At 49.3% G+C, this 20,959-nt stretch overlaps 1 protein-coding gene across 2 annotated transcripts in view; it reads left to right on the forward strand.

Annotated features, from left to right (window-relative positions):
- ARL6 (ARF like GTPase 6) overlaps positions 1-20,959 on the forward strand; it is a 474,385-nt gene that overhangs the window by 365,587 nt on the left and 87,839 nt on the right. For both annotated transcript variants that reach the window (XM_078643198.1, XM_078643199.1), the window contains exon 7: positions 15,423-15,478. In XM_078643198.1, coding sequence (XP_078499324.1) covers positions 15,423-15,478 — 56 coding nt within the window. The remainder of the gene's footprint in view (positions 1-15,422; positions 15,479-20,959) is intronic.

Raw genomic sequence — 20,959 nt, forward strand, 5'->3', positions numbered from 1 at the left:
TTGGTACTTAAACCAGTGGTAGCGATATGGAAGTCTTTGCAGAATTGCTTCAGTTCTCGGTGGGTATACTCTTCCAGAAGGTCCTTCTGGAATATGGTCTTTTCGCTTGTTGCAGTGAGACTCATGGTTGTTCCACGTTCAGGTAGTGTGTCAGTCGTTTTACTGTACGATCTCTTAGTAGGCTCTGATGCCGTCGCTTGCCACCAATGTTAGAAGGGGCGATCTCAGAGGGCCAGGTTATGCTCACCCGAACACCCCGTGACCCACCTCTCCCACCAGTAATGCCGAGTCTTAATGCGAGGTCCCCACCGGGGAGGACTTCGAGTCTAGGATCGTACACACTGAGCTCACACCACACTTACGAACGGACACCACACCGTAGGTTTTCAGTAACAAGTTCTTTATGAGCAGTAAAAAGGAATTGGCACTCTTATTTACAAGCGATCGAGGGATCGTAAAGTCTCAGGAATTCGGGAAGGGAAGCGGGACAGTCTCAGTCTTTAGGCCAGCACGAAGCGTACCCTGCGCACAGCTCTCAATCCTCGAGCCGGTCACAGTCACTCTGAATCTGCACCCTGCACTCTGAACTCTGCACTCACAATCTGCACTCACAATCTGCACTCTGCACTCACTCTCTGCACTCTTCACTCACTCTCTGCACTCTTCACTCACACTCTGCACTCTGAATCTGCACTCTGAATCTGCACTCTGAATCTGCACTCTGCACTCACAAACTGAAATCTGCACTCACAATCTGCACTCTGCACTCACAATCTGCACTCTGCACTCACAATCTGCACTCTGAATCTGCACTCTGCACTCTGAATCTGCACTCTGCACTCACAGTCTGCACTCTGCACCCACAATCTGCACTCTGCACCCACATCTGCACTCTGCACTCACAATCTGCACTCTGCACCCACAATCTGCACTCCGCACTCTCCACTCTGAACTCTGCACTCACACTCTGCACTCACACTCTGCACTCTGAATCTGCACTCTGAATCTGCACTCTGAATCTGCACTCTGTACTCACACTCTGCACTCTGAATCTGCACTCTGCACTCACAATCTGCACTCACAATCTGCACTCACAATCTGCACTCTGCACTCACACTCTGCACTCACACTCTGCACTCTGAATCTGCACTCACACTCTGCACTCTGAATCTGCACTATGCACTCACACTCTGCACTCTGAATCTGCACTCTGCACTCACACTCTCCACTCTGAATCTGCACTCTGCACTCACAATCTGCACTCTGCACTCACAATCTGCACTCACAATCTGCACTCTGAATCTGCACTCTGAATCTGCACTCTGAATCTGCACTCTGCAACTGCACTCTGAATCTGCACTCTGCACTCACAATCTGCACTCCGCACTCACAATCTGCACTCCCCACTCTGCACACTGAACTCTGCACTCACAATCTGCACTCTGCACTCACAATCTGCACTCTGCACTCACACTCTGCACTCACACTCTGCACTCATACTCTGCACTCATACTCTGCACTCTCCCTCTGAGTCTGCACTCTGTACTCACACTCTGCACTCTGAATCTGCACTCTGCACTCACAATCTGCACTCACAATCTGCACTCACACTCTGCACTCTGAATCTGCACTCTGCACCTGCACTCTGAATCTGCACTCTGCACTCACAATCTGTACTCTGAATCTGCACTCACAATCTGCACTCTGCACTCACAATCTGCACTCTGCACTCACAATCTGCACTCACAATCTGCACTCACACTCTGCACTCACAATCTGCACTCTGAATCTGCACTCTGAATCTGCACTCACAATCTGCACTCTGCACGCTGAATCTGCACTCTGAATCTGCACTCTGAATCTGCACTCTGAATCTGCACTCTGAATCTGCACTCTGAATCTGCACTCTGAACTCTGCACTCACAATCTGCACTCACAATATGCACTCTGCACTCACACTCTGCACTCACAATCTGCACTCTGAATCTGCACTCTGAACTCTGCACTCACAATCTGCACTCTGCACTCTGAATCTGCACTCACAATCTGCACTCTGCACTCACACTCTGCATCTGCAGTCTGCACTCGCAATCTGCACTCTGCACTCACACTCTGCACTCTGAATCTGCACTCTGAATCTGCACTCTGCACTCACACTCTGCACTCTGAATCTGCACTCTGAACTCTGCACTCACAATCTGCACTCTGCATCTGCACTCTGCACTCACAATCTGCACCCACAATCTGCACTCTGAATCTGCACTCTGCACTCACAATCTGCACTCTCAATCTGCACTCTGCACTCACAATCTGCACTCTGCACTAACAATCTGCACTCTGCACTCACAATCTGCACTCACCACTCACAATCTGCACTCTGCACTCTGAATCTGCACTCTGAATCTGCACTCTGAATCTGCACTCTGAATCTGCACTCTGAATCTGCACTCTGCACTCTGAACTCACAATCTGCACTCTGCACTCACAATCTGCACTCTGCACTCACAATCTGCACTCTGCACTCACAATCTGCACTCACACTCTGCACTCTGCCATCACAATCTAGCACTCTTCCCTCTGAATCTGCACTCCGCACTCTGCACTCACATTCTGCACTCTGCACTCACAATCTGCACTCTGCACTCACAATCTGCACTCTGCACTCACCCTCTGCACTCTGCACTCACACTCTGCACTCTGAATCTGCACTCTGCACTCTGAATCTGCACTCTGCACTCACAATCTGCACTCTGCACTCACAATCTGCACTCTGCCATCACAATCTAGCACTCTTCCCTCTGAATCTGCACTCCGCACTCTGAACTCTGCACTCTGCACTCTGAACTCTGCACTCACATTCTGCACTCTGCACTCACAATCTGCACTCTGCACTCACCCTCTGCACTCACACTCTGCACTCTGAATCTGCACTCTGCACTCACACTCTGAATCTGCACTCTGTACTCACACTCTTCACTCTGAATCTGCACTCACAATCTGCACTCTGCACTCACAATCTGCACTCTGCACTCCCACTCTGCACTCTGAATCTGCACTATGCACTCACACTCTGCACTCTGAATCTGCACACTGCACTCACAATCTGCACTCTGCATCTGCACTCACAATCTGCACTCTGAATCTGCACTCTGCACTCACAATCTGGACTCTTCCCTCTGAATCTGCACTCTTCCCTCTGAATCTGCACTCTGAACTCTGCACTCTGCACTCACAATCTGCACTCACAATCTGCACTCTGCACTCACACTCTGCACTCACACTCTGCACTCACACTCTGCACTCACACTCTGCACTCTGAATCTGCACTGTGCACTCACACTCTGAACTCTGAATCTGCACTCTGTACTCACAATCTGCACTCTAAATCTGCACTCTGCACTCACAATCTGCACTCTGAATCTGCACTCTGCACTCACAATCTGCACTCTGCACTCACAATCTGCACTCACACTCTGCACTCTGAATCTGCACTCTGTACTCACACTCTGCACTCTGAATCTGCACTCTGCACTCACAATCTGCACTCTGAATCTGCACTCTGCACTCACAATATGCACTCTGCACTCACACTCTGCACTCACACTCTGCACTCTGAATCTGCACTCTGAATCTGCACTCTGCACTCTGCATCTGCACTCTGAATCTGCACTATGCACTCACACTCTGCACTCTCAATCTGCACTCTGCACTCATAATCTGCACTCTCAATCTGCACTCACAATCTGCACTCACAATCTAAACTCTGCACTCTCAACCACTTTTCGACGCACACGTTGTATTGTCCCTTCTGAAGTACGTGTTGTGGTTGTTAACGCAATTCCAGTCAGATGCGAATAAAAACCAATATGAGATGTAGAGTTATTAGGAATAATTTTAAACTGTAACACCGAGGTCGAAATGTCCACAATTGCAATCATCACAAGGAAGCTTTTGATGATAACGACTGTCAAGACTAGAATGCTTAAGGATGGGATGGAAATAGACCTGACCGTCCTATGCTTTAGGTTCTTCAGCTGCTGGGCAAAATGCGGGGAGAGGCGACGTCAGAGGCCTCGAGAGGTTAATTCCAGCGGTGGGGGCTGAAAGGACGAGCAGGCGGGGAGAGGCGATGTCAGAGGCTTCTGTGAGCTCCCAGCCTGTTGTTTCCAGTGGTGGGGGCTGCAGTGAGGAGCAGGCTGGGAGAGGCGATGTCAAAGACCTCTGCGCGCCCGGCATCTGGCTTCAATTACCACGGGCCCACAAGCTTTGGCAGGGAGCCAGCATGCGCGCACACACAGCTGAAAAATAAAGTAACTGGAAAGAGGTGAATGCTCGCCGAGCATCTGGCTTCAATTACCGCGGCCCCTGACAGCTGGTAATTGATGAAATATAGCCTTCTGCTGCGCATGTCCGCACGGAATATGCAGGAAGCGGGGCAACTCTACAGCCTATGGCCTATTGCGTGCTGGCTTGTAAAAACACAGCCATGCGAGGGCCAATTGCCATGCAGTTGACGAGCAAAAATCACGAGCTTCTCTGGAATTCGTAGGTTAGATTTTCGAACTCCTCACAAAAGGACTCTTAAGCCACGCCCACTTCGTGGGACGTAGGCCGAGCCCTAAAAAAGGGTGCTTTCTCAACCAAGGGCTACCTTTTTGTCAAATTTGGTATAATTCCGTTCAGCAGTTCGGGCTTTAGCCATGAATAAAGTTTGCCATGGAAATTAACATCGGGAAAGCGCGTTTTGGGACTCCCCTTTTTTCTCTGCTTCGCTCGACGAATCACCCTAAAACTTTCAGGACAGGAGCTGACCTAAGCAAACCTTTTTTTTGGAAACTTACACAAAAATTTGTCAAACGGTGCCAAAGATATTGGATTGAATAGAAACGAGGTCCTAACTATAACTACCTACTGGCGACCGCAAGTAGGTAATATATATATACCGGACACTATGGTAGGATTGAGTGCGGTCCAAACATTTCCGCCAAAACTTTGAAATGAGGCTATCCCAGTAAAGTTTCATGCCGATGAAATGGTTATATTGAATCTGACGCCGGATGACCTGCAGAGACAATTGGATGCATTTGCTGAGTAAAGCAGGTCCAACTGTTTGAAAATAAATACGGCTAAGACTAAGGTAATGATTTATACGAAAGAGAGTGGACAGAAGAAAAAGCCCAAGTGGTGGCTAAATGGAGCTCTAGTAGAGGAGGTAAAAGAATATCGCTGTCTTGGCCTTCTTTGTAGATATAATCTTAATTGTATGCCTCATATAGATATGCAGAAAGGGAGGGTTAAGACCATTGCAGGTGCATTATTTAGGATGAATGTTGCACTGGGTCATAAATACATCAAAGTGCTCCGAGAGACATACAAAGCAAAACTAGTGAGGTTTTTCCCTTAAGATTTGCAAGAAGAATGCAAATCATCTAAATGGTTTGGCCTACTCAGAGGAACTGTAAACAGTGTACTGTGACTGGAATTGGGTGTAACAAATGCCCTATTTAGGTATAAGCAATGGCTCCTTAGTTATTGGCTTGGTCTTCTTAGAGTGGAAGAGGGTTCCTTAAGGCAAATTATAAATTCCAGCCCGCAAGAGAAAATGCTGAAAGGTGGGTGGCTTTCTACTCAATATTAAGGCTTCATTAGATGTTACAGTAGGGGAGAAACTCCAAGGGCTGTACGTTATACATCAGAAGCAAATAGTGATGCATTTAGTTAAGGAGGGTGCTAGAATAAGTGATTTAGAAGATGTGTGTAAGAAAGATAACCTGCGCCATTTAATGGATGTAAAGTACCGGGGCATATCCAATCATACTTGCGGGATATAAAGAGCACAAACATAAGGAGGTGGGAATTAAATGTTAGATTGGGGCAAGTAACAGCTTTTATACCGTGGAAGCTGGTCCAGCAACCCAGTATGGAGAAAGCCATGCGTCCCTTCTGTTTAAGGGGACCAGTGACCTTTTTGCATTTACTTATAATTTCCTCCAGTTTCACAGCGAGTAGAAGAACGTTGTTGCTACCGAGCATTAGATCGATTCAGATTCAACATACAAAGGATCTCCTTCAATTGATTGTAGGATGTGATAATATGCTCGTGTGTAATGTAGTAGGAAAATTCTTGGCTGTTCACGATCAGATAATTAAGAAAAAAGGCTTGCTGCATTAGGGAGCTAGACTCGGTGTATGGAGGTTGTTATGTTTTAGTTAAACCCCCAAATATAAGAAAGGGTATCACGAGGAAGGGTCGTTTTTCCTAATAGAAATAGAACATGCACTTTTCTGTCTAATCCTGCACAAAGGAAACAATACCCACTATAGTCAAAGTCAAAAAGGTTTATTGCATAATTAATTAAAATTATTACAATTTTCACATGATAAATAATAATGCAAAATGTAATATATTTTACTAAAATTATATCTCCTCCTTAGTTAAAAAAAATTAATGTAGAACGATGTTTAAAAGTTTCTTCAAGAGATACTCCCCCTTTCTTGGATTATCAGAATGTTTTTGCATGTTTGTGCAAACTTTTTCAGTCTTTAGATTCAAGGCGGCCAAGATATCCCGCTTCTTGACCTTCCCCCTGTTCTACTTGACTCAAACGTTGTTTCACTTCTGCCAAGAATTTTGTTCCCCGGCACGCCATGATAATAGAACTCCCTCCCAACCAGCATGTTACAGCTTGTCTGCAGGAGCGGATATTTAGCTCGTTAAAAATGTGTTTTAATAGTCGTTGCAGCTGTGCCGTAAGTGCCGGTCAGACACACAAAAAATGTGCTAAAGATTCTGTTTTATAACCGCATAGTCTGCATTGCTCAGATTGATGGTTACCTTTCCAGGATGGTAATAGATCCTTCGAGATGTGCATACCCATCCTGTAGTCTGTAAAAGCTCTTTTTAAGTACTCGTTGAAGTGGGAGATTAAGTAAGCATATGGTAATCCTGCTTTGAAGGAGTTGATGATGGTCCAGCCATGTCGCCGTTTTATTTATTTTTGAATTTGTTTATTGGGTTTTTTGGTTGCATTTACATAAACAATACTTCAGTGATCAATCGAGGTAAACGTTCAGTACAAAAAATGTTGTAAGTCGTTGAGATACAATTGGAGATCAGGGTTCTGTTATACATTTCACAATTCAGGGCCAGTGTCTGTCGATCGTCCCTTTCTGTGTGCTTTGGTAGCGCGCATCATGCGGCATCCCATCAATGTATCTGCGCACCCCGTGGGCGGGATCGTCTCAGATATATGTGTCTGTGAACTACACCTGCGGCATCGTGGTGTCTCTATGTTTGCAGTCAATTCTTGAGTAACATATATGAGGTGCACTCTGTCGAACTCGATCTCGTCTCCATACCCAATAACTATGGGGGTGAACCAATGAACTCGGGGGAGGGATGGGTGTGGGGGAAGGACGGGAGGGGGGGGTTTTCAAGGTCACCTGTGTCCAAGCACAGAGTACATATTCTCCGGTCATTGGGCATATGCCTATAGTGAGCGTCGGTATTTTGTGTCTAGGTGTCGTTGGGTCGCCGAGTGTGGTTGCTCACGACATGTACGTAGCATCTGTGATATGCTTATGTAAGCGTGGGGGTTGGTGTCGTCGGACGTATCGGGGATTGTGGGGCTGTAGGTGGCTCCTGAGGGCTAGTCGCTTGTGTGAAGGAATATAGTAGTTGCGCCCACTCCTGGGATATGGGATGTTTGCGATGTCCCCGCACCTCCTCCTCCCGGAGTATCTCCTCCTCCGCCTTACCCCATTTACGTACCGCACCGATCCATGCCGCCTCTGGTGGCCCCGCTGGGGTCCTCCAGTGCATGGCAATACTGCGCTTCGCCAGGAGGATTGCTAGTGATAGGAATCGGCATTGCGTTTTCTCAGTCTTCCGTTTGCGGAAAATCCCGAGTGCGCTTGCCTCCCACGTGGGCATGGTGGCAATGCCCGTAACCTCCTCCAGTATTCGATGGATCGTGTCCCAATACAGGCGGATAGTGGGGCAATCCCAAAACATGTGTCTGAAGTCGGCCCCCGGGGTGCGACATCGGGGGCATTCGAAGTGGGTATCCGGGAAGAATCGTTGGAGGCGGCCCGGTGTGAGATAGGCCCTGTGTAGTATGTTAAATTGTATGTTACGGAACCTTGCGTTTCTGGAGACTTTTTTGGGAAATTCCAGGGCTGATTTCCATTCCCCGTCGTGGACCACTCTGCCGAAGTCTGTCTCCCACTTCTGGCGTAAAGACTGGAGGGATGGGAGGAGTAGCGATCGTATCGCTCTGTAAAGCCATGTTACCAGGTGTCTCCCCACCCCCATGTGCATGATCGTGTGAATGACCGGATGTGTCGCAGGCTCCCCGGCCTCCGAGTTCCAGTGTGTATTACTGCTATCTAGTATTTGCCTATGGAGCAAAAACTGTCCGGGGGGCAAGTCGTAGCGGTCCATCATCTGTTCGAACGTTTGTAACTGTCCATCTTCGAACAGAAATCCGATTTCCGTGATTGCCAGTTCTGTCCAGACCCTAAGCCTTCCCGGGGAATAATACGACTCTCTACGAGGAAAACCCACCAGTGGCAACAGAGGCGAATATGGTGGCTGTGTTTTGGACATGCGATGTATACGCATCATGCACGTTCGGGCAACGGACACCTGCCGTGGATATGTCCGCAGTGGTTTAGTGCCTGGCAGCAGGAGTCTGACAATCGCGGCCTGCGAGAGCGGGCCGTTAGCTGTGATGATCTCTCCTGTGTGTCGTCCCGCCGTCCAATAAGACAACCACTGGAGCTGAGCCGCCAGAAAGTATGCCTCGAAGGCCGGTGCCCCCAGTCCTCCCTCCGTGGTAGGTAGGTAGAGTGTGGTGAGTGCTACTCGTTTTCGACCCCCTCCCCAAATCAGGTCCGTCAGAAGAGTGTTCAGTTCCCCAAAGAATGCACGCGGTGGGATCACTGGGAGATTCGCGAAACTATACAGCAGGCGGGGGACCATAATCATTTTTGCTAATGCCACTCTGCCTATTGGTGCCAGCGGGAGTGTCTTCCAGAAGGTGACCGCTGATCGAAGACCAGCTAGCGTCCTACGGTGATTCCCTGTGTATAAGTCTTCCGGGGTGTGGTACAACCGCACTCCCAGGTATCGGGGGGCATCGGCATTCCAGGCCAGTGTTTGAGTGCCCATCTGAATCTCGAAGGGGGCCACATGGGGGCTCAACGGGTATATGGAGGATTTCCCCCAGTTGACTTTTAGGCCCGATACCATCGCAAACTCCTCTAGTGTCCTCCAGATGCACGTCAGGTCGCTCGTGGCATCCCTAACATAAATCAGGAGGTCATCTGCGTATAGAGATACGCAGTGCCACGTGTGCGCTAGGGGGATACCCCAAGCTTCACCCTCCCGTCTTAGGCGTATCGCCAAGGGTTCGACCGCCAGGGCAAACAGGAGGGGTGACAACGGGCACCCTTGTCTAGTCCCTCTGTCCACGGTGAATTCCGAGGAGATATAGGTGCCGATCCGGACCCTGGATTTGAGTTGTGTGTACAGGAGCTTGGTATAGGCGATTAGGCGGGAGCCAAAGTTGTTCTTGGCGATGACGTCGAACAAATATGACCATAGGAGGGTGTCAAACGCCTTTTCGAGGTCTAGTATGAGGCAAGCTGCATTCGGGAACTGGGCTCTAGTTATGTCTTGGACATGGAAGAGCCTACGGAGATTTTGGGATGTGTTGCGGTTTGGCACAAACCCGTTTTGGTCGGGATGGACCAACTGGGGCACGACTTGGGCATACCTCGTCGCTAACAGTTTACCTAGAATTTTACAGTCCGAGTTAAGTAGTGTGATCGGCCTGTAGGATGAGGGGAGCTGGGGGTCCCTATGTGGTTTCAGGAACGATACTATTATTGATTCCCTGAGGGAGCATGGGAGGACTCCCATTCCGAGTGCATCTTCGAACATAATCGTCAGACGCGGGACAAGGTAAGGCAAGAAGGTCTGGTAATACTCGAGGGGGAAGCCGTCCATGCCTGGGGCCTTGTTTCTGGCTAGCATCCCTATTGCGGCCTTGATCTCGGCTTGTGTTAATTTCCTGTCTAGGTCCTTCCGGAGCGCCGGCGAGACTTGGGGGATAGGCAACGGGATTAGGAAGTTAGACGCCGCGAGGGTGTCGCCTTGGTTAGGGGTCTGGTATATTTGCGAGTAATATGTGTGAAAAACCTGCATGATTGCTATCTGGGATGTTTGGAGATGGCCGGTCTGATCTGTGATTTCCGTGATAGGTTTCAGATCGGGATCCTGTCGCGCCACCCATGCCAAGAGTGTGCCACCCCTGTTGCCCTCCCGGTGCATCCTGCCGGCATATTGTCTGAAGTTGTATTTACGCAGGTCTCGCAGTGTCTCAGCATATTTTGATTTAGCTTCTGCTATTTGCCGCTGGGTCACTTCGCCGCGGTCATCCGCTCGTAGCATGGTCGCCAACTTCTGTTCTGTGTCATGTAATGCGCGCTCTAGCCCTTGTCGTACCCCTAGTACTTGTTGGATGCATTGTCCCCTCGCTACCACTTTGTGTGCATCCCATTCCACGAGACTAGACGATGCCGAGCCCGCATTGAGTCTGAAGTGTTCCTGCAGGTGTTCCCCGTGTTCATGTGTGAATACCTGATCTGTGAGGCACTCCCGAGGGAGTTTCCAGGTAGGAACTGGGGGGTGGGGTGGTCTCCATCGGAGGGTCAGGGCGTGGGCGTCGTGATCTGACAGTACTCTGCCTAAGTAGTCTGTGTGTCTAGCTTTGGCGTGTATATCAGGTGAGCAGAGAAATCGGTCAAGTCGCACTCGAAGGTCGTGTGGAATGGAGTGAAACGAGTACAGTTTCGTCGTGGGGTTCAATGCTCTCCACGTGTCCGTCAGTGCCCAGTGTCGAACCCATATGTTGAAGAGTTCCGTCTGTCTGTATATCGGTGATCGTGGTGGTGGGGGACGGGACCGGTCGAGGGCCGTGTCCAGAACACTGTTATAATCCCCTCCTAGGAGCCAAGGGGTGTGGGTGTAATGTGCCAATGTGTTTGTGAGGCGAGACCAAAAGACGTTCTGCTCTACATTGGGGGCATAGATGCTGCCTATCAGGATAGGTTGCCCATCCAGTTGTCCTTCCAATAATACGTAGCGCCCCTCCTTATCTACCACCCTGGATTGTTCACGGAAGGGGACTCCCGGTCTGATCCAGATTAGTGTGCCCCTGGCAAATGCAGAGTACCCTGTGGCACAGATCACGCCCCTCCACTTCCTCTGTAACTTGTCGACTTCCGCTGTCGTCAGGTGAGTCTCTTGTAAGAGAGCTATATGTGCCTGTTGTCTCTTTAGATAGGCATAGACTGCATACCGTTTACTTGCCGTATGCAGCCCCCTGACGTTTAGTGTGATAAAGGTAAAGTCCGTGTTAGGGGGCTTCGTCATGTGTTTGTGTCCGTCGTAATGGTTGGCTCCTCCGCCAACTCTCGGCTACGTCTAGAATCGTTCTCGCTCACATCACCTCCCTCCATACTTGATTTCACCGTGACCAGAACACCACCTCCCGTGTAGGTATCAGGGTTAAAAGGAAAGGGGCTTAACATGGTAACAACATATGGGAAACAGTCCCAACTGAAGGGGCCCATTGCAAGGCACGATGAGCCCAAACTGTACATCTCGTACTGTCTCTAGTTCGTTTGGTGTGAGGGGGTGGTAAGGCGGCGGAACCCCGATCTGGGGCCAAGGCCACTCGCCATAATGTGTCTCTGTGTGTGTGTATGCTACCACCCATACCTTAGGCGTGTCTTCTCGGCTTCCGCCGTCGGCTGGATGCTCTTCCATCGCAATCTTACCGCTGGGCGTGTCTGGCACCATCAGATGAGTGTGTCCGCCGTCTGTGGGGTCACCAGTGGCGGGGAGGCGGAACCATCTCTGGAGGTGCGGACGTCGCTCTGACCTTCATCTTCGGATGTAAAGATGTGGGGGCCTCGATCCACCTCCCGTTCGGCGTTCAGTTGCTCGATCCCCGCCGCTGCCTGTATGGCTTTCCGTCGCTCTGCTATGATTTGTTCCAAGTCTGGGACACGTTTGACGTTGGGCGACGGTGGTCGGTTCATCTGTGTGAGCATGACCTTTCTGGCACGAAGTCGCCGCCGTCTGCTGGATGCCGTGCTCGACGGTGTGTCCTCGTGGTCCGATCGCGGCTGACTGCGGTGATCCAACCAGTGTCGAGCCTCCGCCGGGTCCGTGAAGAAGTGTGTGGCATCCTCATAGATGATCTTGAGGCGGGCCGGAAACAGAAGGGCATATGGTATCTTAAGTTGACGCAAGGCTTGCTTTACTGTGAGGAATGTGGCGCGTTGGCGTTGTACTGCTTGGGAATAGTCCGGGAACACCATCACAGTTTTGTCTTCCACCCTGAGGACTTTCGCTTGCCTGGCCGCCCGCAGGATTGCGTCCCTGTCCTGATAATGCAGAAGTTTCAAAAGGAATGGCCTGGGTGGGAAGCCAGCTCGAGGTCGTCCAGTCGGCACCCTGTGTGCCCTTTCTACTGAGAAGAACGGCGTCAGGTCTTGGGTCCGGGTGAACGTTTTTATCCAAGACTCGATATATCGAATAGGGTCTTCTTTCTCCACTCCTTCCGGTAGATTGATCAGACGTATGTTGCTCCGACGGGAGCGTCCTTCTAAATCGTCCGCCTTGTGTTCCAGGAAGGTGACCTTCTCCTGCAGGTCCTTGATGGCTTTTTGGTTGAGCTGGACCTGAGGTTTTAGTTCTTGGAGCGTGTGGCTCTCCTGCTTCACCTTATCTGCCAGCTTTCTATGGTCGTCTCGCAATAGGGTGATATCCGAGGCCAGTTCTCCGAACTTCGTTTCCATGGAGACTCGTGAGTGCTCGATGGCCGCCAGGACTTTGTCCAGCTTCGTGGACATGTCCGATTCCTGTATAGGACCCCCGGTCTTTGATCCACGTGAGGGGCCCGGGGATGGTGATCTTCTCTGTGCCGGCGCCGGTGTTGTTGGCACCGCTCGCTGCGTTCGCCCCATGGGTGGTGCGGGTGATCTACCGGTCCGATCCGGCCCGGCTGATGTGATGCAAACCCCCTATGTGCGGCGGCGCCAAGCAGAACGAGCTTCCGACTTCCCCTCCGCCTATTGTAGTTCTCCCAGGTGGGTCCCCTGACACCCGACTGGGGGGGGCTTGTGGTCCGCCCTCGATATGAGAGGTAGGGGGCCCTCCGAGTGAGCGTACCCCGTTCTGATCTTCTATCGTGTCACCGGGGTGGTCGGGGGACTCCTTCACTGCTGCCCGCCACTCCCGGTTCCCCTGCAGAATATAGTTACAGCTAGTCGATGCTCCCCGGAGGGGTTTGGGTCTGGGGCTCAAGTTGGGGAGTCAGGGCTCACCTCGGGGACGCACGTGTTGCTGCGTCCTGTCACCCTCCGCCTCGGGTTGCCACTGGAATTGTCACTTGGGCGCCAGTCTCAAGGGACCCCCACTGGTCGCTATGGTCGTTCTGCCCCTCTCCCTCGCGGGCTCATTTCGGCGGCGCCATCTTGGAATGGGAAGGTCTCAGGGATATCTGCGGGCGGCCTTTCCAGTGTCCAGGGGTGGTCGGCTGAGTTCTCACCGGCTTCCGCGTCCCCCTGGTGCATTGGGTCTCCAGGGGTCACCTCCGTTCGAGTCTCCCGTGGTAGAAAGGTCCCGCGTCGACTTCTGGTCGCCGGGTCTCCTCGGCGGGTCCTGGTATCGCGACTCCTCCCCCGACACCGCCGCGGTGAGCAAGGGGCAGCGCTTCCGATGCGGTGTGTGGCGCACTCCGGGTCCCAGCAGATAGGGTCGCACTGGTCACTCGGGACCCTCCTCGTCAGTAACTGGGCGCCGCCATTTTGGTGAAGGCTCGGTCGAGGTCTTCCAGGGCCAATGCGGGCATAACTCGGATCCGCCGTTTGTTCTCGAGGCGTCCCAGGAGGTCCCTGCAATTTCCTACATCTGTTGGCGGTGATCAAGGCATGCGGCGGCAGCTAAAATCGTTGGCGTGGCGAGTGGCTGACCGGAGCTCTAAGGGAGTCCGTCCGCCATCTTAGCCAGCTTAGCCACGCCCCCCATGTCGCCGTTTTATTAATGTCCCTTTATCTTCTTGAAAAGATTTCTTCCTTGCTACCATGCTGGCCAATCTACTTATACTTGCTTTGTCCGTCGCGGATTCCCATGCTGCTTCCAACTCCAGCTCCTTCACACAGATTTTCAGATACTTTCCCCAGGAGCACGGGGTTACCCACTATAGATTCATAAGTGATAATTTTTAGTATAAAAAATTCTTTTGTCTGTTTTATTTAAGGGAATATGGTTTAAAGAGGACTGTTGAATTACAGTTTCACTCCTATTATCATGTAATTATCTTTTTAATATAAGAAACTGTTCTTTGTACTTGGTGATTCTCTTATCTAATGTTTTGATTACATGCCTAAGAGATAAAAAATATTCACATCCATGAAATTATTACATTAGTTTGCCCCGAACTGGATTTTATTTTGGACAGAGATAATATTAACCCTGTATGGAATTAATATGGAAGAAATGTTCATGTGGTAGGGGGCTAAGGTCAGTCATTTTATTATGAAAAAGGAGAGATGTTATTGTTTTTAGACATAGGAGGGTCAGGATTAAAGCAAGTACTTGTTGATTTTAAATTCTTGTAGGTGGGCATGTAAAAGTATATTAGTACTAAAAAAAAATCTTAGTTGCAAAAGTATATGTTTTCAGACATGATTTGAGCTGTGTGTATCTGAACTGTTTGTATGTTCTTTTTAGGCATGACATCAAACTGTTAATAAACTGAAATGGAAAACTGAAACTGTTGTATAGGCCACATGTTCTCAATCATAAAGAGTATGTTTGATAACTTAACTTGCTTCATTTTCCTCCCTAGCATCGGTCTGCAGTTTCTTTTACATTACCTGTGGCATTTGAATTCACTGATTATGCACTTTGCACACCTAAGAGAAACTGAAGGGCACAAAATATTTGGTGAATTTTCTCTTAAGCTCCCACCATTTACAGCACACCCCCACCTTCCTCGCAGCTCCGCAAACCTAGGGAGAACGAGGCACCATGGAAGCACACAGGTTACTGTCTGTGACACTTCCTATAAGGTATCAATATTCTTTCAAATTGGGTCTTAGGAAGGCTCAGTGAATTTAACACAGGATGCTGTAATATGCAGACATTTTAGTTCCTTGATTTTCGTGGAAGTTAGTATCTACTTGTTTACCATTTCCTTCACTGTGAAACGTAATTAATCTTGCTGGTATTTAAATTATTAAACACAACAACTGATCAATCTAACCAATGCTTGTAAGGGATGATTGGTCATCTTGTTACTTTTATGAGTTTTGTTAATTTATCACCTATATGTGTGTTTCAGTGCCAGTGACGGACTTAAAGGTGAGGGGTTACAAGAAGGAGTAGATTGGCTTCAAGGTAGGTTCTAAATGTCAATTAATATGGGCTTTTATCCAAAACAGTTATTGCTTTTTCTTCTATGCATTTAATGAGACTATTTATTTCCATTTAATCTGCTCTCAAAACAAATTGTACACCAACTACCAATAGCAAACCCGCGTGGAAAAAGTATTACCAGTACAAAGATGCTTAGGCCATATCTTGTTTAAACTTTACATTGAAGACCTCTTCTTTATATTAAAAAAAAATGCTTTTTTAAACTAATTCCCTTTACTGGGCTAAAAAACTATTTTCAGCAGTAAAAATAAATACCTACAACAACCAAGACAGGATTTTTTAATTGCTTAGTGCCCTATACCTTTTTACTCAAATCTGACATTTCTCCTACATTTTTGCTGATAACATCATTATTGTACCCAGTTCTTAAATTGTGCCAGTGGTTGAAAGGTGTGAGTACTCTCATTTTGAGGACCTGGATTTATTTTTCATTATCAGACTCCTACCTGTTGGAAGAGAGAACATGGCATAACAGGGAGGAAGAAGAAGGAAGAGAAGGATAGGTGAACATTAGGGAAAAGTGCCAGACCTTAAAGTCCCCATGTAGTTTTACAACCACAGTCCTCAGTGTTGGTTGCTATTTGTACTAAAGCTGCCAGTGTAATTCTTAGAACAGGTAACATTCCAGGGGCATAGCAAGGAGCAGAAATAGTCCCAACATTTACACAAACATTGGCAAGGCAAATAGGTCTGGCATCGGCACTGCAGGGAACTACTTGGTGTGTTGATGTGTTCCCTGTGAAAGGGCAACATGCTGAAACTCATAATCAAGTCAGCCAATGGCTTAAGTGGGTGGCTACATTTCCCCTTAATGCATGCTGGAGTGGGTGGAAGAAAAACGAGACAGACACCAGCCACAGACAAAGGAATGTACTCTGACTGAAACCCTTATAAGTAACTGTTATACTCATAATTTTATTAAAATCAAAAGGTCTTGGCTAACACAGACCTAAATAAAGTTAGTCAGTCTGGTGTTGGCTGTAAGCCTCTTGCTTTTGAGAAAGAACAAAGGTAGGAGTGATGGAAAAAGAGGGAAACAAAAAAGAAAGAAAGAAGGAAAGAAAAGGAACGAAGGAAAGCAAGAATGAATGAAAGCTAAAGAAGGAAAAATAAGTATGAGAAAGAAAAAAGTTTAAATTCAGAGCAGTTTCAAATAGACACAATCTGATCTAGTATGCCATGAAATAGCATCTGTCAGAAAAGCAAAACACCTCAAAATTAATCGAAATTTGCCTAGCTTACGTAACGGTAAGTTTCAATTCTATTAAGGACACGGAGGCGAGGATTATGCTTTTCTTTCTCCGCACTTTTTTCATAACACAAAACACAGCAACGTCAGCAAAACTTCCAACAAAAAAATGCTTATATACCACAATATATAGAAAAGCATTTCGCTGAAAACATCAAAAATGACTTTGGAAACTACAACTCCCATCAGTCCATAGCGATAGTCCACAACATTAGTCCTTCCACTGTGTCCATCAACATTAGATAGGGAGTCCCTTCGCTCTCTTCCTCCTCTTTCTTCGCGTGAAATTATACCCACATCTCATTGGTCCTGTTTGGCACCGTCATTTCCTAGTAGAAAAAACACGACAGCGTAAGCATTGTAAAAGGAAACTGTACACTTACGACCATCATTTGTATAACAACATTATCTAGCACTTAACAGGGCAGAGAGTTCAGATTAAAACCTGATTACTTACTGACATACGGGTGGGATCTCACTCGAAGATGTCCTGGGAGGGATAATCCTCGCCTCCGTGTCCTTAATAGAATTAAAACTTACCGTTACGTAAGCTAGGCAAATTTCGATTCTAGGGCAGGACTGGAGGCTCAGATTATGCTAGTTTAAAGCTTACTCACCACCAAATAAGTAATATCCACCACCGGTTTAAAATAAAACCTCTTAAACGTGGAGTCTGAGGACCAGTCTGCAGTCCGCATCAAGTCCTCTAAACGAGCTCCTACAGAAAAACCCTTAGAGGCCATGGCCCCCCTGGCAGAGTGAGCTCCAAAACGCTTGGTATCTATGCCTGCCTCTTGCATGACCCAGCGCATCCACCTGGCTATGGTGGGGAAGAGACTGCATTGTGTAGTTTTAGCAAGGCAATTAACAACTGTTGTTCGCCCGGAGGGCGAATATCTAGTATCATATCCTCATAGGCTTTCAGACATTGAACGACGCACAACTTAGGAACATTCACAAAAGCCGGATACGAAATTGTTCTTGATGCGGTTTTTGTGCGACGCCCCACTGTGAAGGTAACTCCGTCCGGGGAAAGAACTCGTGCGGAGATGTCTAAAGCACGAACATCCGACACTCTCCGACATGATACCAAACATAAAAGCATGGCCAACTTGGCCGAGAATTCCTTCAAGGACAGATACTTATTGGGTTGCCAAGATAAGAAAAGATTCAGAACCACATTGACGTCCCAAAGGACCGAATAACGAGGTTCTGGGGGTAACGACAAGTCTACAAACGAAAGGATGTTCTCCAACAGGTGCTCCCTCCACCAGTTGTTGGGCCGCCGAAATCGCCGAACGCATTGCGTTAATTGTTCAGTACGCAAGACCATCTGTGGCCAATTCCACCCAAAAAATCAGAATGGAAACGACTTCCGCGACCAAGGGATCCAAGCCCCGTTGAAGACACCAACGTACCCACTTAGTCCAAGCGGATTTGTAGCGCTTCGCCATACTGGTTGCCCAGGCCCAGGCCTTTGACAAAAGTCCTTCAGCTGATCTCGAAAGGCCCGGGAGCGACCAACGTCGCCGGAAAGCCTCCATGCCATGAGGCGGAGAGAACCCTGAACGATGAGATGATGCGGCTCCCGATCCGGATTGAGTAGCAGGTGAGGAAACCGGAGGAGTAGGATTGGAGAATCCCAAGAAAGTTCCAGAAGAACCGTAAACCAAACTTGGTACCTCCAGGGCGGCGTCACCAGAACCAGCTCCACATGCTGTCGGCGAACTTGCTCCGCAGTCCGCACCACCATCGAAAAGGGAGAAAACCCAAAGGGTCTCTCCAGACACCAATCTTGGAGGAATGCGTCTGTAGCTTCCGCTAGAGGGTCCGGCCTCCAACTGAAGAACCTCGGAAGCTGGTGATCTAAGCGAGACACAGACCGGTCCACTGAGAAAGGACCCCACAGAGTGTTTAGCCACTCAAAAACCTGAACGTCCAACATCCACTGACTGGAGTCCCGCAGATGTCTGGAGTGCCAGTCCGCTACTCGATTGGCCTGACCCGGTAAGTACTCCGCCGTCACGGATACATGATGGGCCAGGCAGTAATCCCAGAACTCTTTCGCTAGATCAGCCAGAGCTCGAGATCATGGGCTTCCCAGATGGTTGACGTATCGAACCGCTGAGACATTGTCCATCTTCAACAGTACACATGACTTCGCTGAATCTCTGGTCCAGCTACTTACTGCGAAGGAACCCTCCAGAAGTTCCAAGCAGTTGATTTGTAACTTTTGTTCTTCTGACGACCAAGTGCCGCCTGTGGAGAATTCCCCACAGCGTGCGCCCCAACCGGACCTGCTGGCGTCGGACTCGATTACCAGATCCGGGACTGACCCGAAGATCGCCCGACCTTTCCAGGCCTCCATGTGGGCCAACCACCGCGACCTTTCCTCTTTCACTTCCTCCGAGAGAGGAACCATCTGGTCATAAGACATGCCCCTCCGCAGATGATGCGCCTTGAGGCGTTGGAGTGCTCTGTAATGAAGGGGTCCTGGGAAGATCGCCTGGATGAAAGAGGATAGGAGTCCCACCACCCTGGCCATCTGCCGTAAGGACGTTCTAGACTTTGCAATTGTTTGTCCCAGACATGACGGATCTTGCACATCTTCCGAGACGGAAGGCTGAGAGAGGCTCCGACGGAGTCTATGACAAAACCCAGGAATATCACCTTCTGACACGGCACGAGGACCGACTTGTCATTCTTGATGATAAACCAGAGTCCCTGCAACAGGGCAACCGTCTGCTGAAGCTGAGAATTCAATTTCTCGGGGCATTGCGCCATCAGCAGGATGTCGTCCAAATAGACGATCATCCGTATACCCTGCCCCCGCAGATATTCCATCGCTGGGTGCAAAACGTTCGTGAAGCACCATGGGGCTGAGGAAAGCCCGAACGGAAGAGCGGTGAATTCGAACACCTGATCCCTCCAGACAAACTGCAGGAAACGGCGATGAGGAGGGTGAATGGGAACCACAAGGTAGGCGTTCTTGAGGTCCAATCGCACCATCCAGTCCTGTGGAAGGAGGACATCCCGGAGGAGATGTATGCCCTCCATCTTGAAATGCCGATAAACCAACCACCCGTTGAACTTTTTGAGATTGATCACCGGCCGTCTGCCTCCATCGGTTTTGTCCACCAAAAACAGATTGCTGAGGAACCCTGAAGGATGTCGCGTTAATTGACGAATGGCCCCCTTGCGAAGGAGCTCTGATTCCTCTTCGGCAATCAACTGCGCATCGGACACTGAAAAGACTATAGGACGCGGGGCACCTAACTGCTTAGGCTGGTCGTAGAAATCTATGTGGAATCCGCGCACGGTCTGTAAGACCCACGCGTCCGCAGTGAGCTCCGCCCATTCCCTTTGAAAGGCGGCTAGCCGACCGCCAATTTGAACCTGATCTACAGGGATAATACTCACTGTTCGAATTGTTAGGTCCAGCCTTTTTCCTGTAGCCCCGACCACCGAAGCGTTGCCCTCTTGTGGGGTAGAAGTTATTGTAGTTGGCTGAGGTGTTATACTGGCCTCGCCCGGAGCCTTGCCCTCTATTGTTGGCATTCTGACCGCCAAGGCCGGTCATGCGGCCCCTACTACGACCGGCCCCTTGGGAGAAACGCTGCTTGAAAACCCTCTTTATGCTGGAATGGGCTTTATCCAGGGAGGTAAAAGTTGACTAAAATTTTCCCAACTCCTTTATGAAAGGCTCCCCAAAAAGGCCACTGCTCCTGCCTCCGAGGAGGCCAGGTCTCCCAATTTTGGGTCTAGTTTAATCAGAAGGGATCTCCGGTGTTCGGTCGATAGGGCGCAATTGGCGTTCCCTAAAAGAATTATCACCCTTTGTGCCCAGTTCGACAGGACATCGGGAGAAATGGTGGACCCTGTCACTTTCGCCTCCTCCGCCATATCAAGGATCTTCGTGATGGGGCCGACCGCGTTTAACAGCTTATCCTGACATGACCGCCAGGAGCTGTCAATACCCTTACACGGGTCCTTCATGAACTTCGCCAGGAAGGTGGCCATCTTAGCATCTAACTCGGGTGTCAAGGCCAACTTACCTTCCAGCGTGGGCCTCGGGCATTCTCCACGCAGACACCCTCAAGCCTTTTTCTCCAGAGGCTGGCGCAGGCGACTCGTGACGAACTTCGCCACTTTGTCACCCGGGGCCCAGGCCGCGGATCGCGGATGAATGATCT

Source organism: Lissotriton helveticus, chromosome 5_1, assembly GCF_964261635.1.
Source record: "Lissotriton helveticus chromosome 5_1, aLisHel1.1, whole genome shotgun sequence".
NCBI lineage: Eukaryota > Metazoa > Chordata > Amphibia > Caudata > Salamandridae > Lissotriton > Lissotriton helveticus.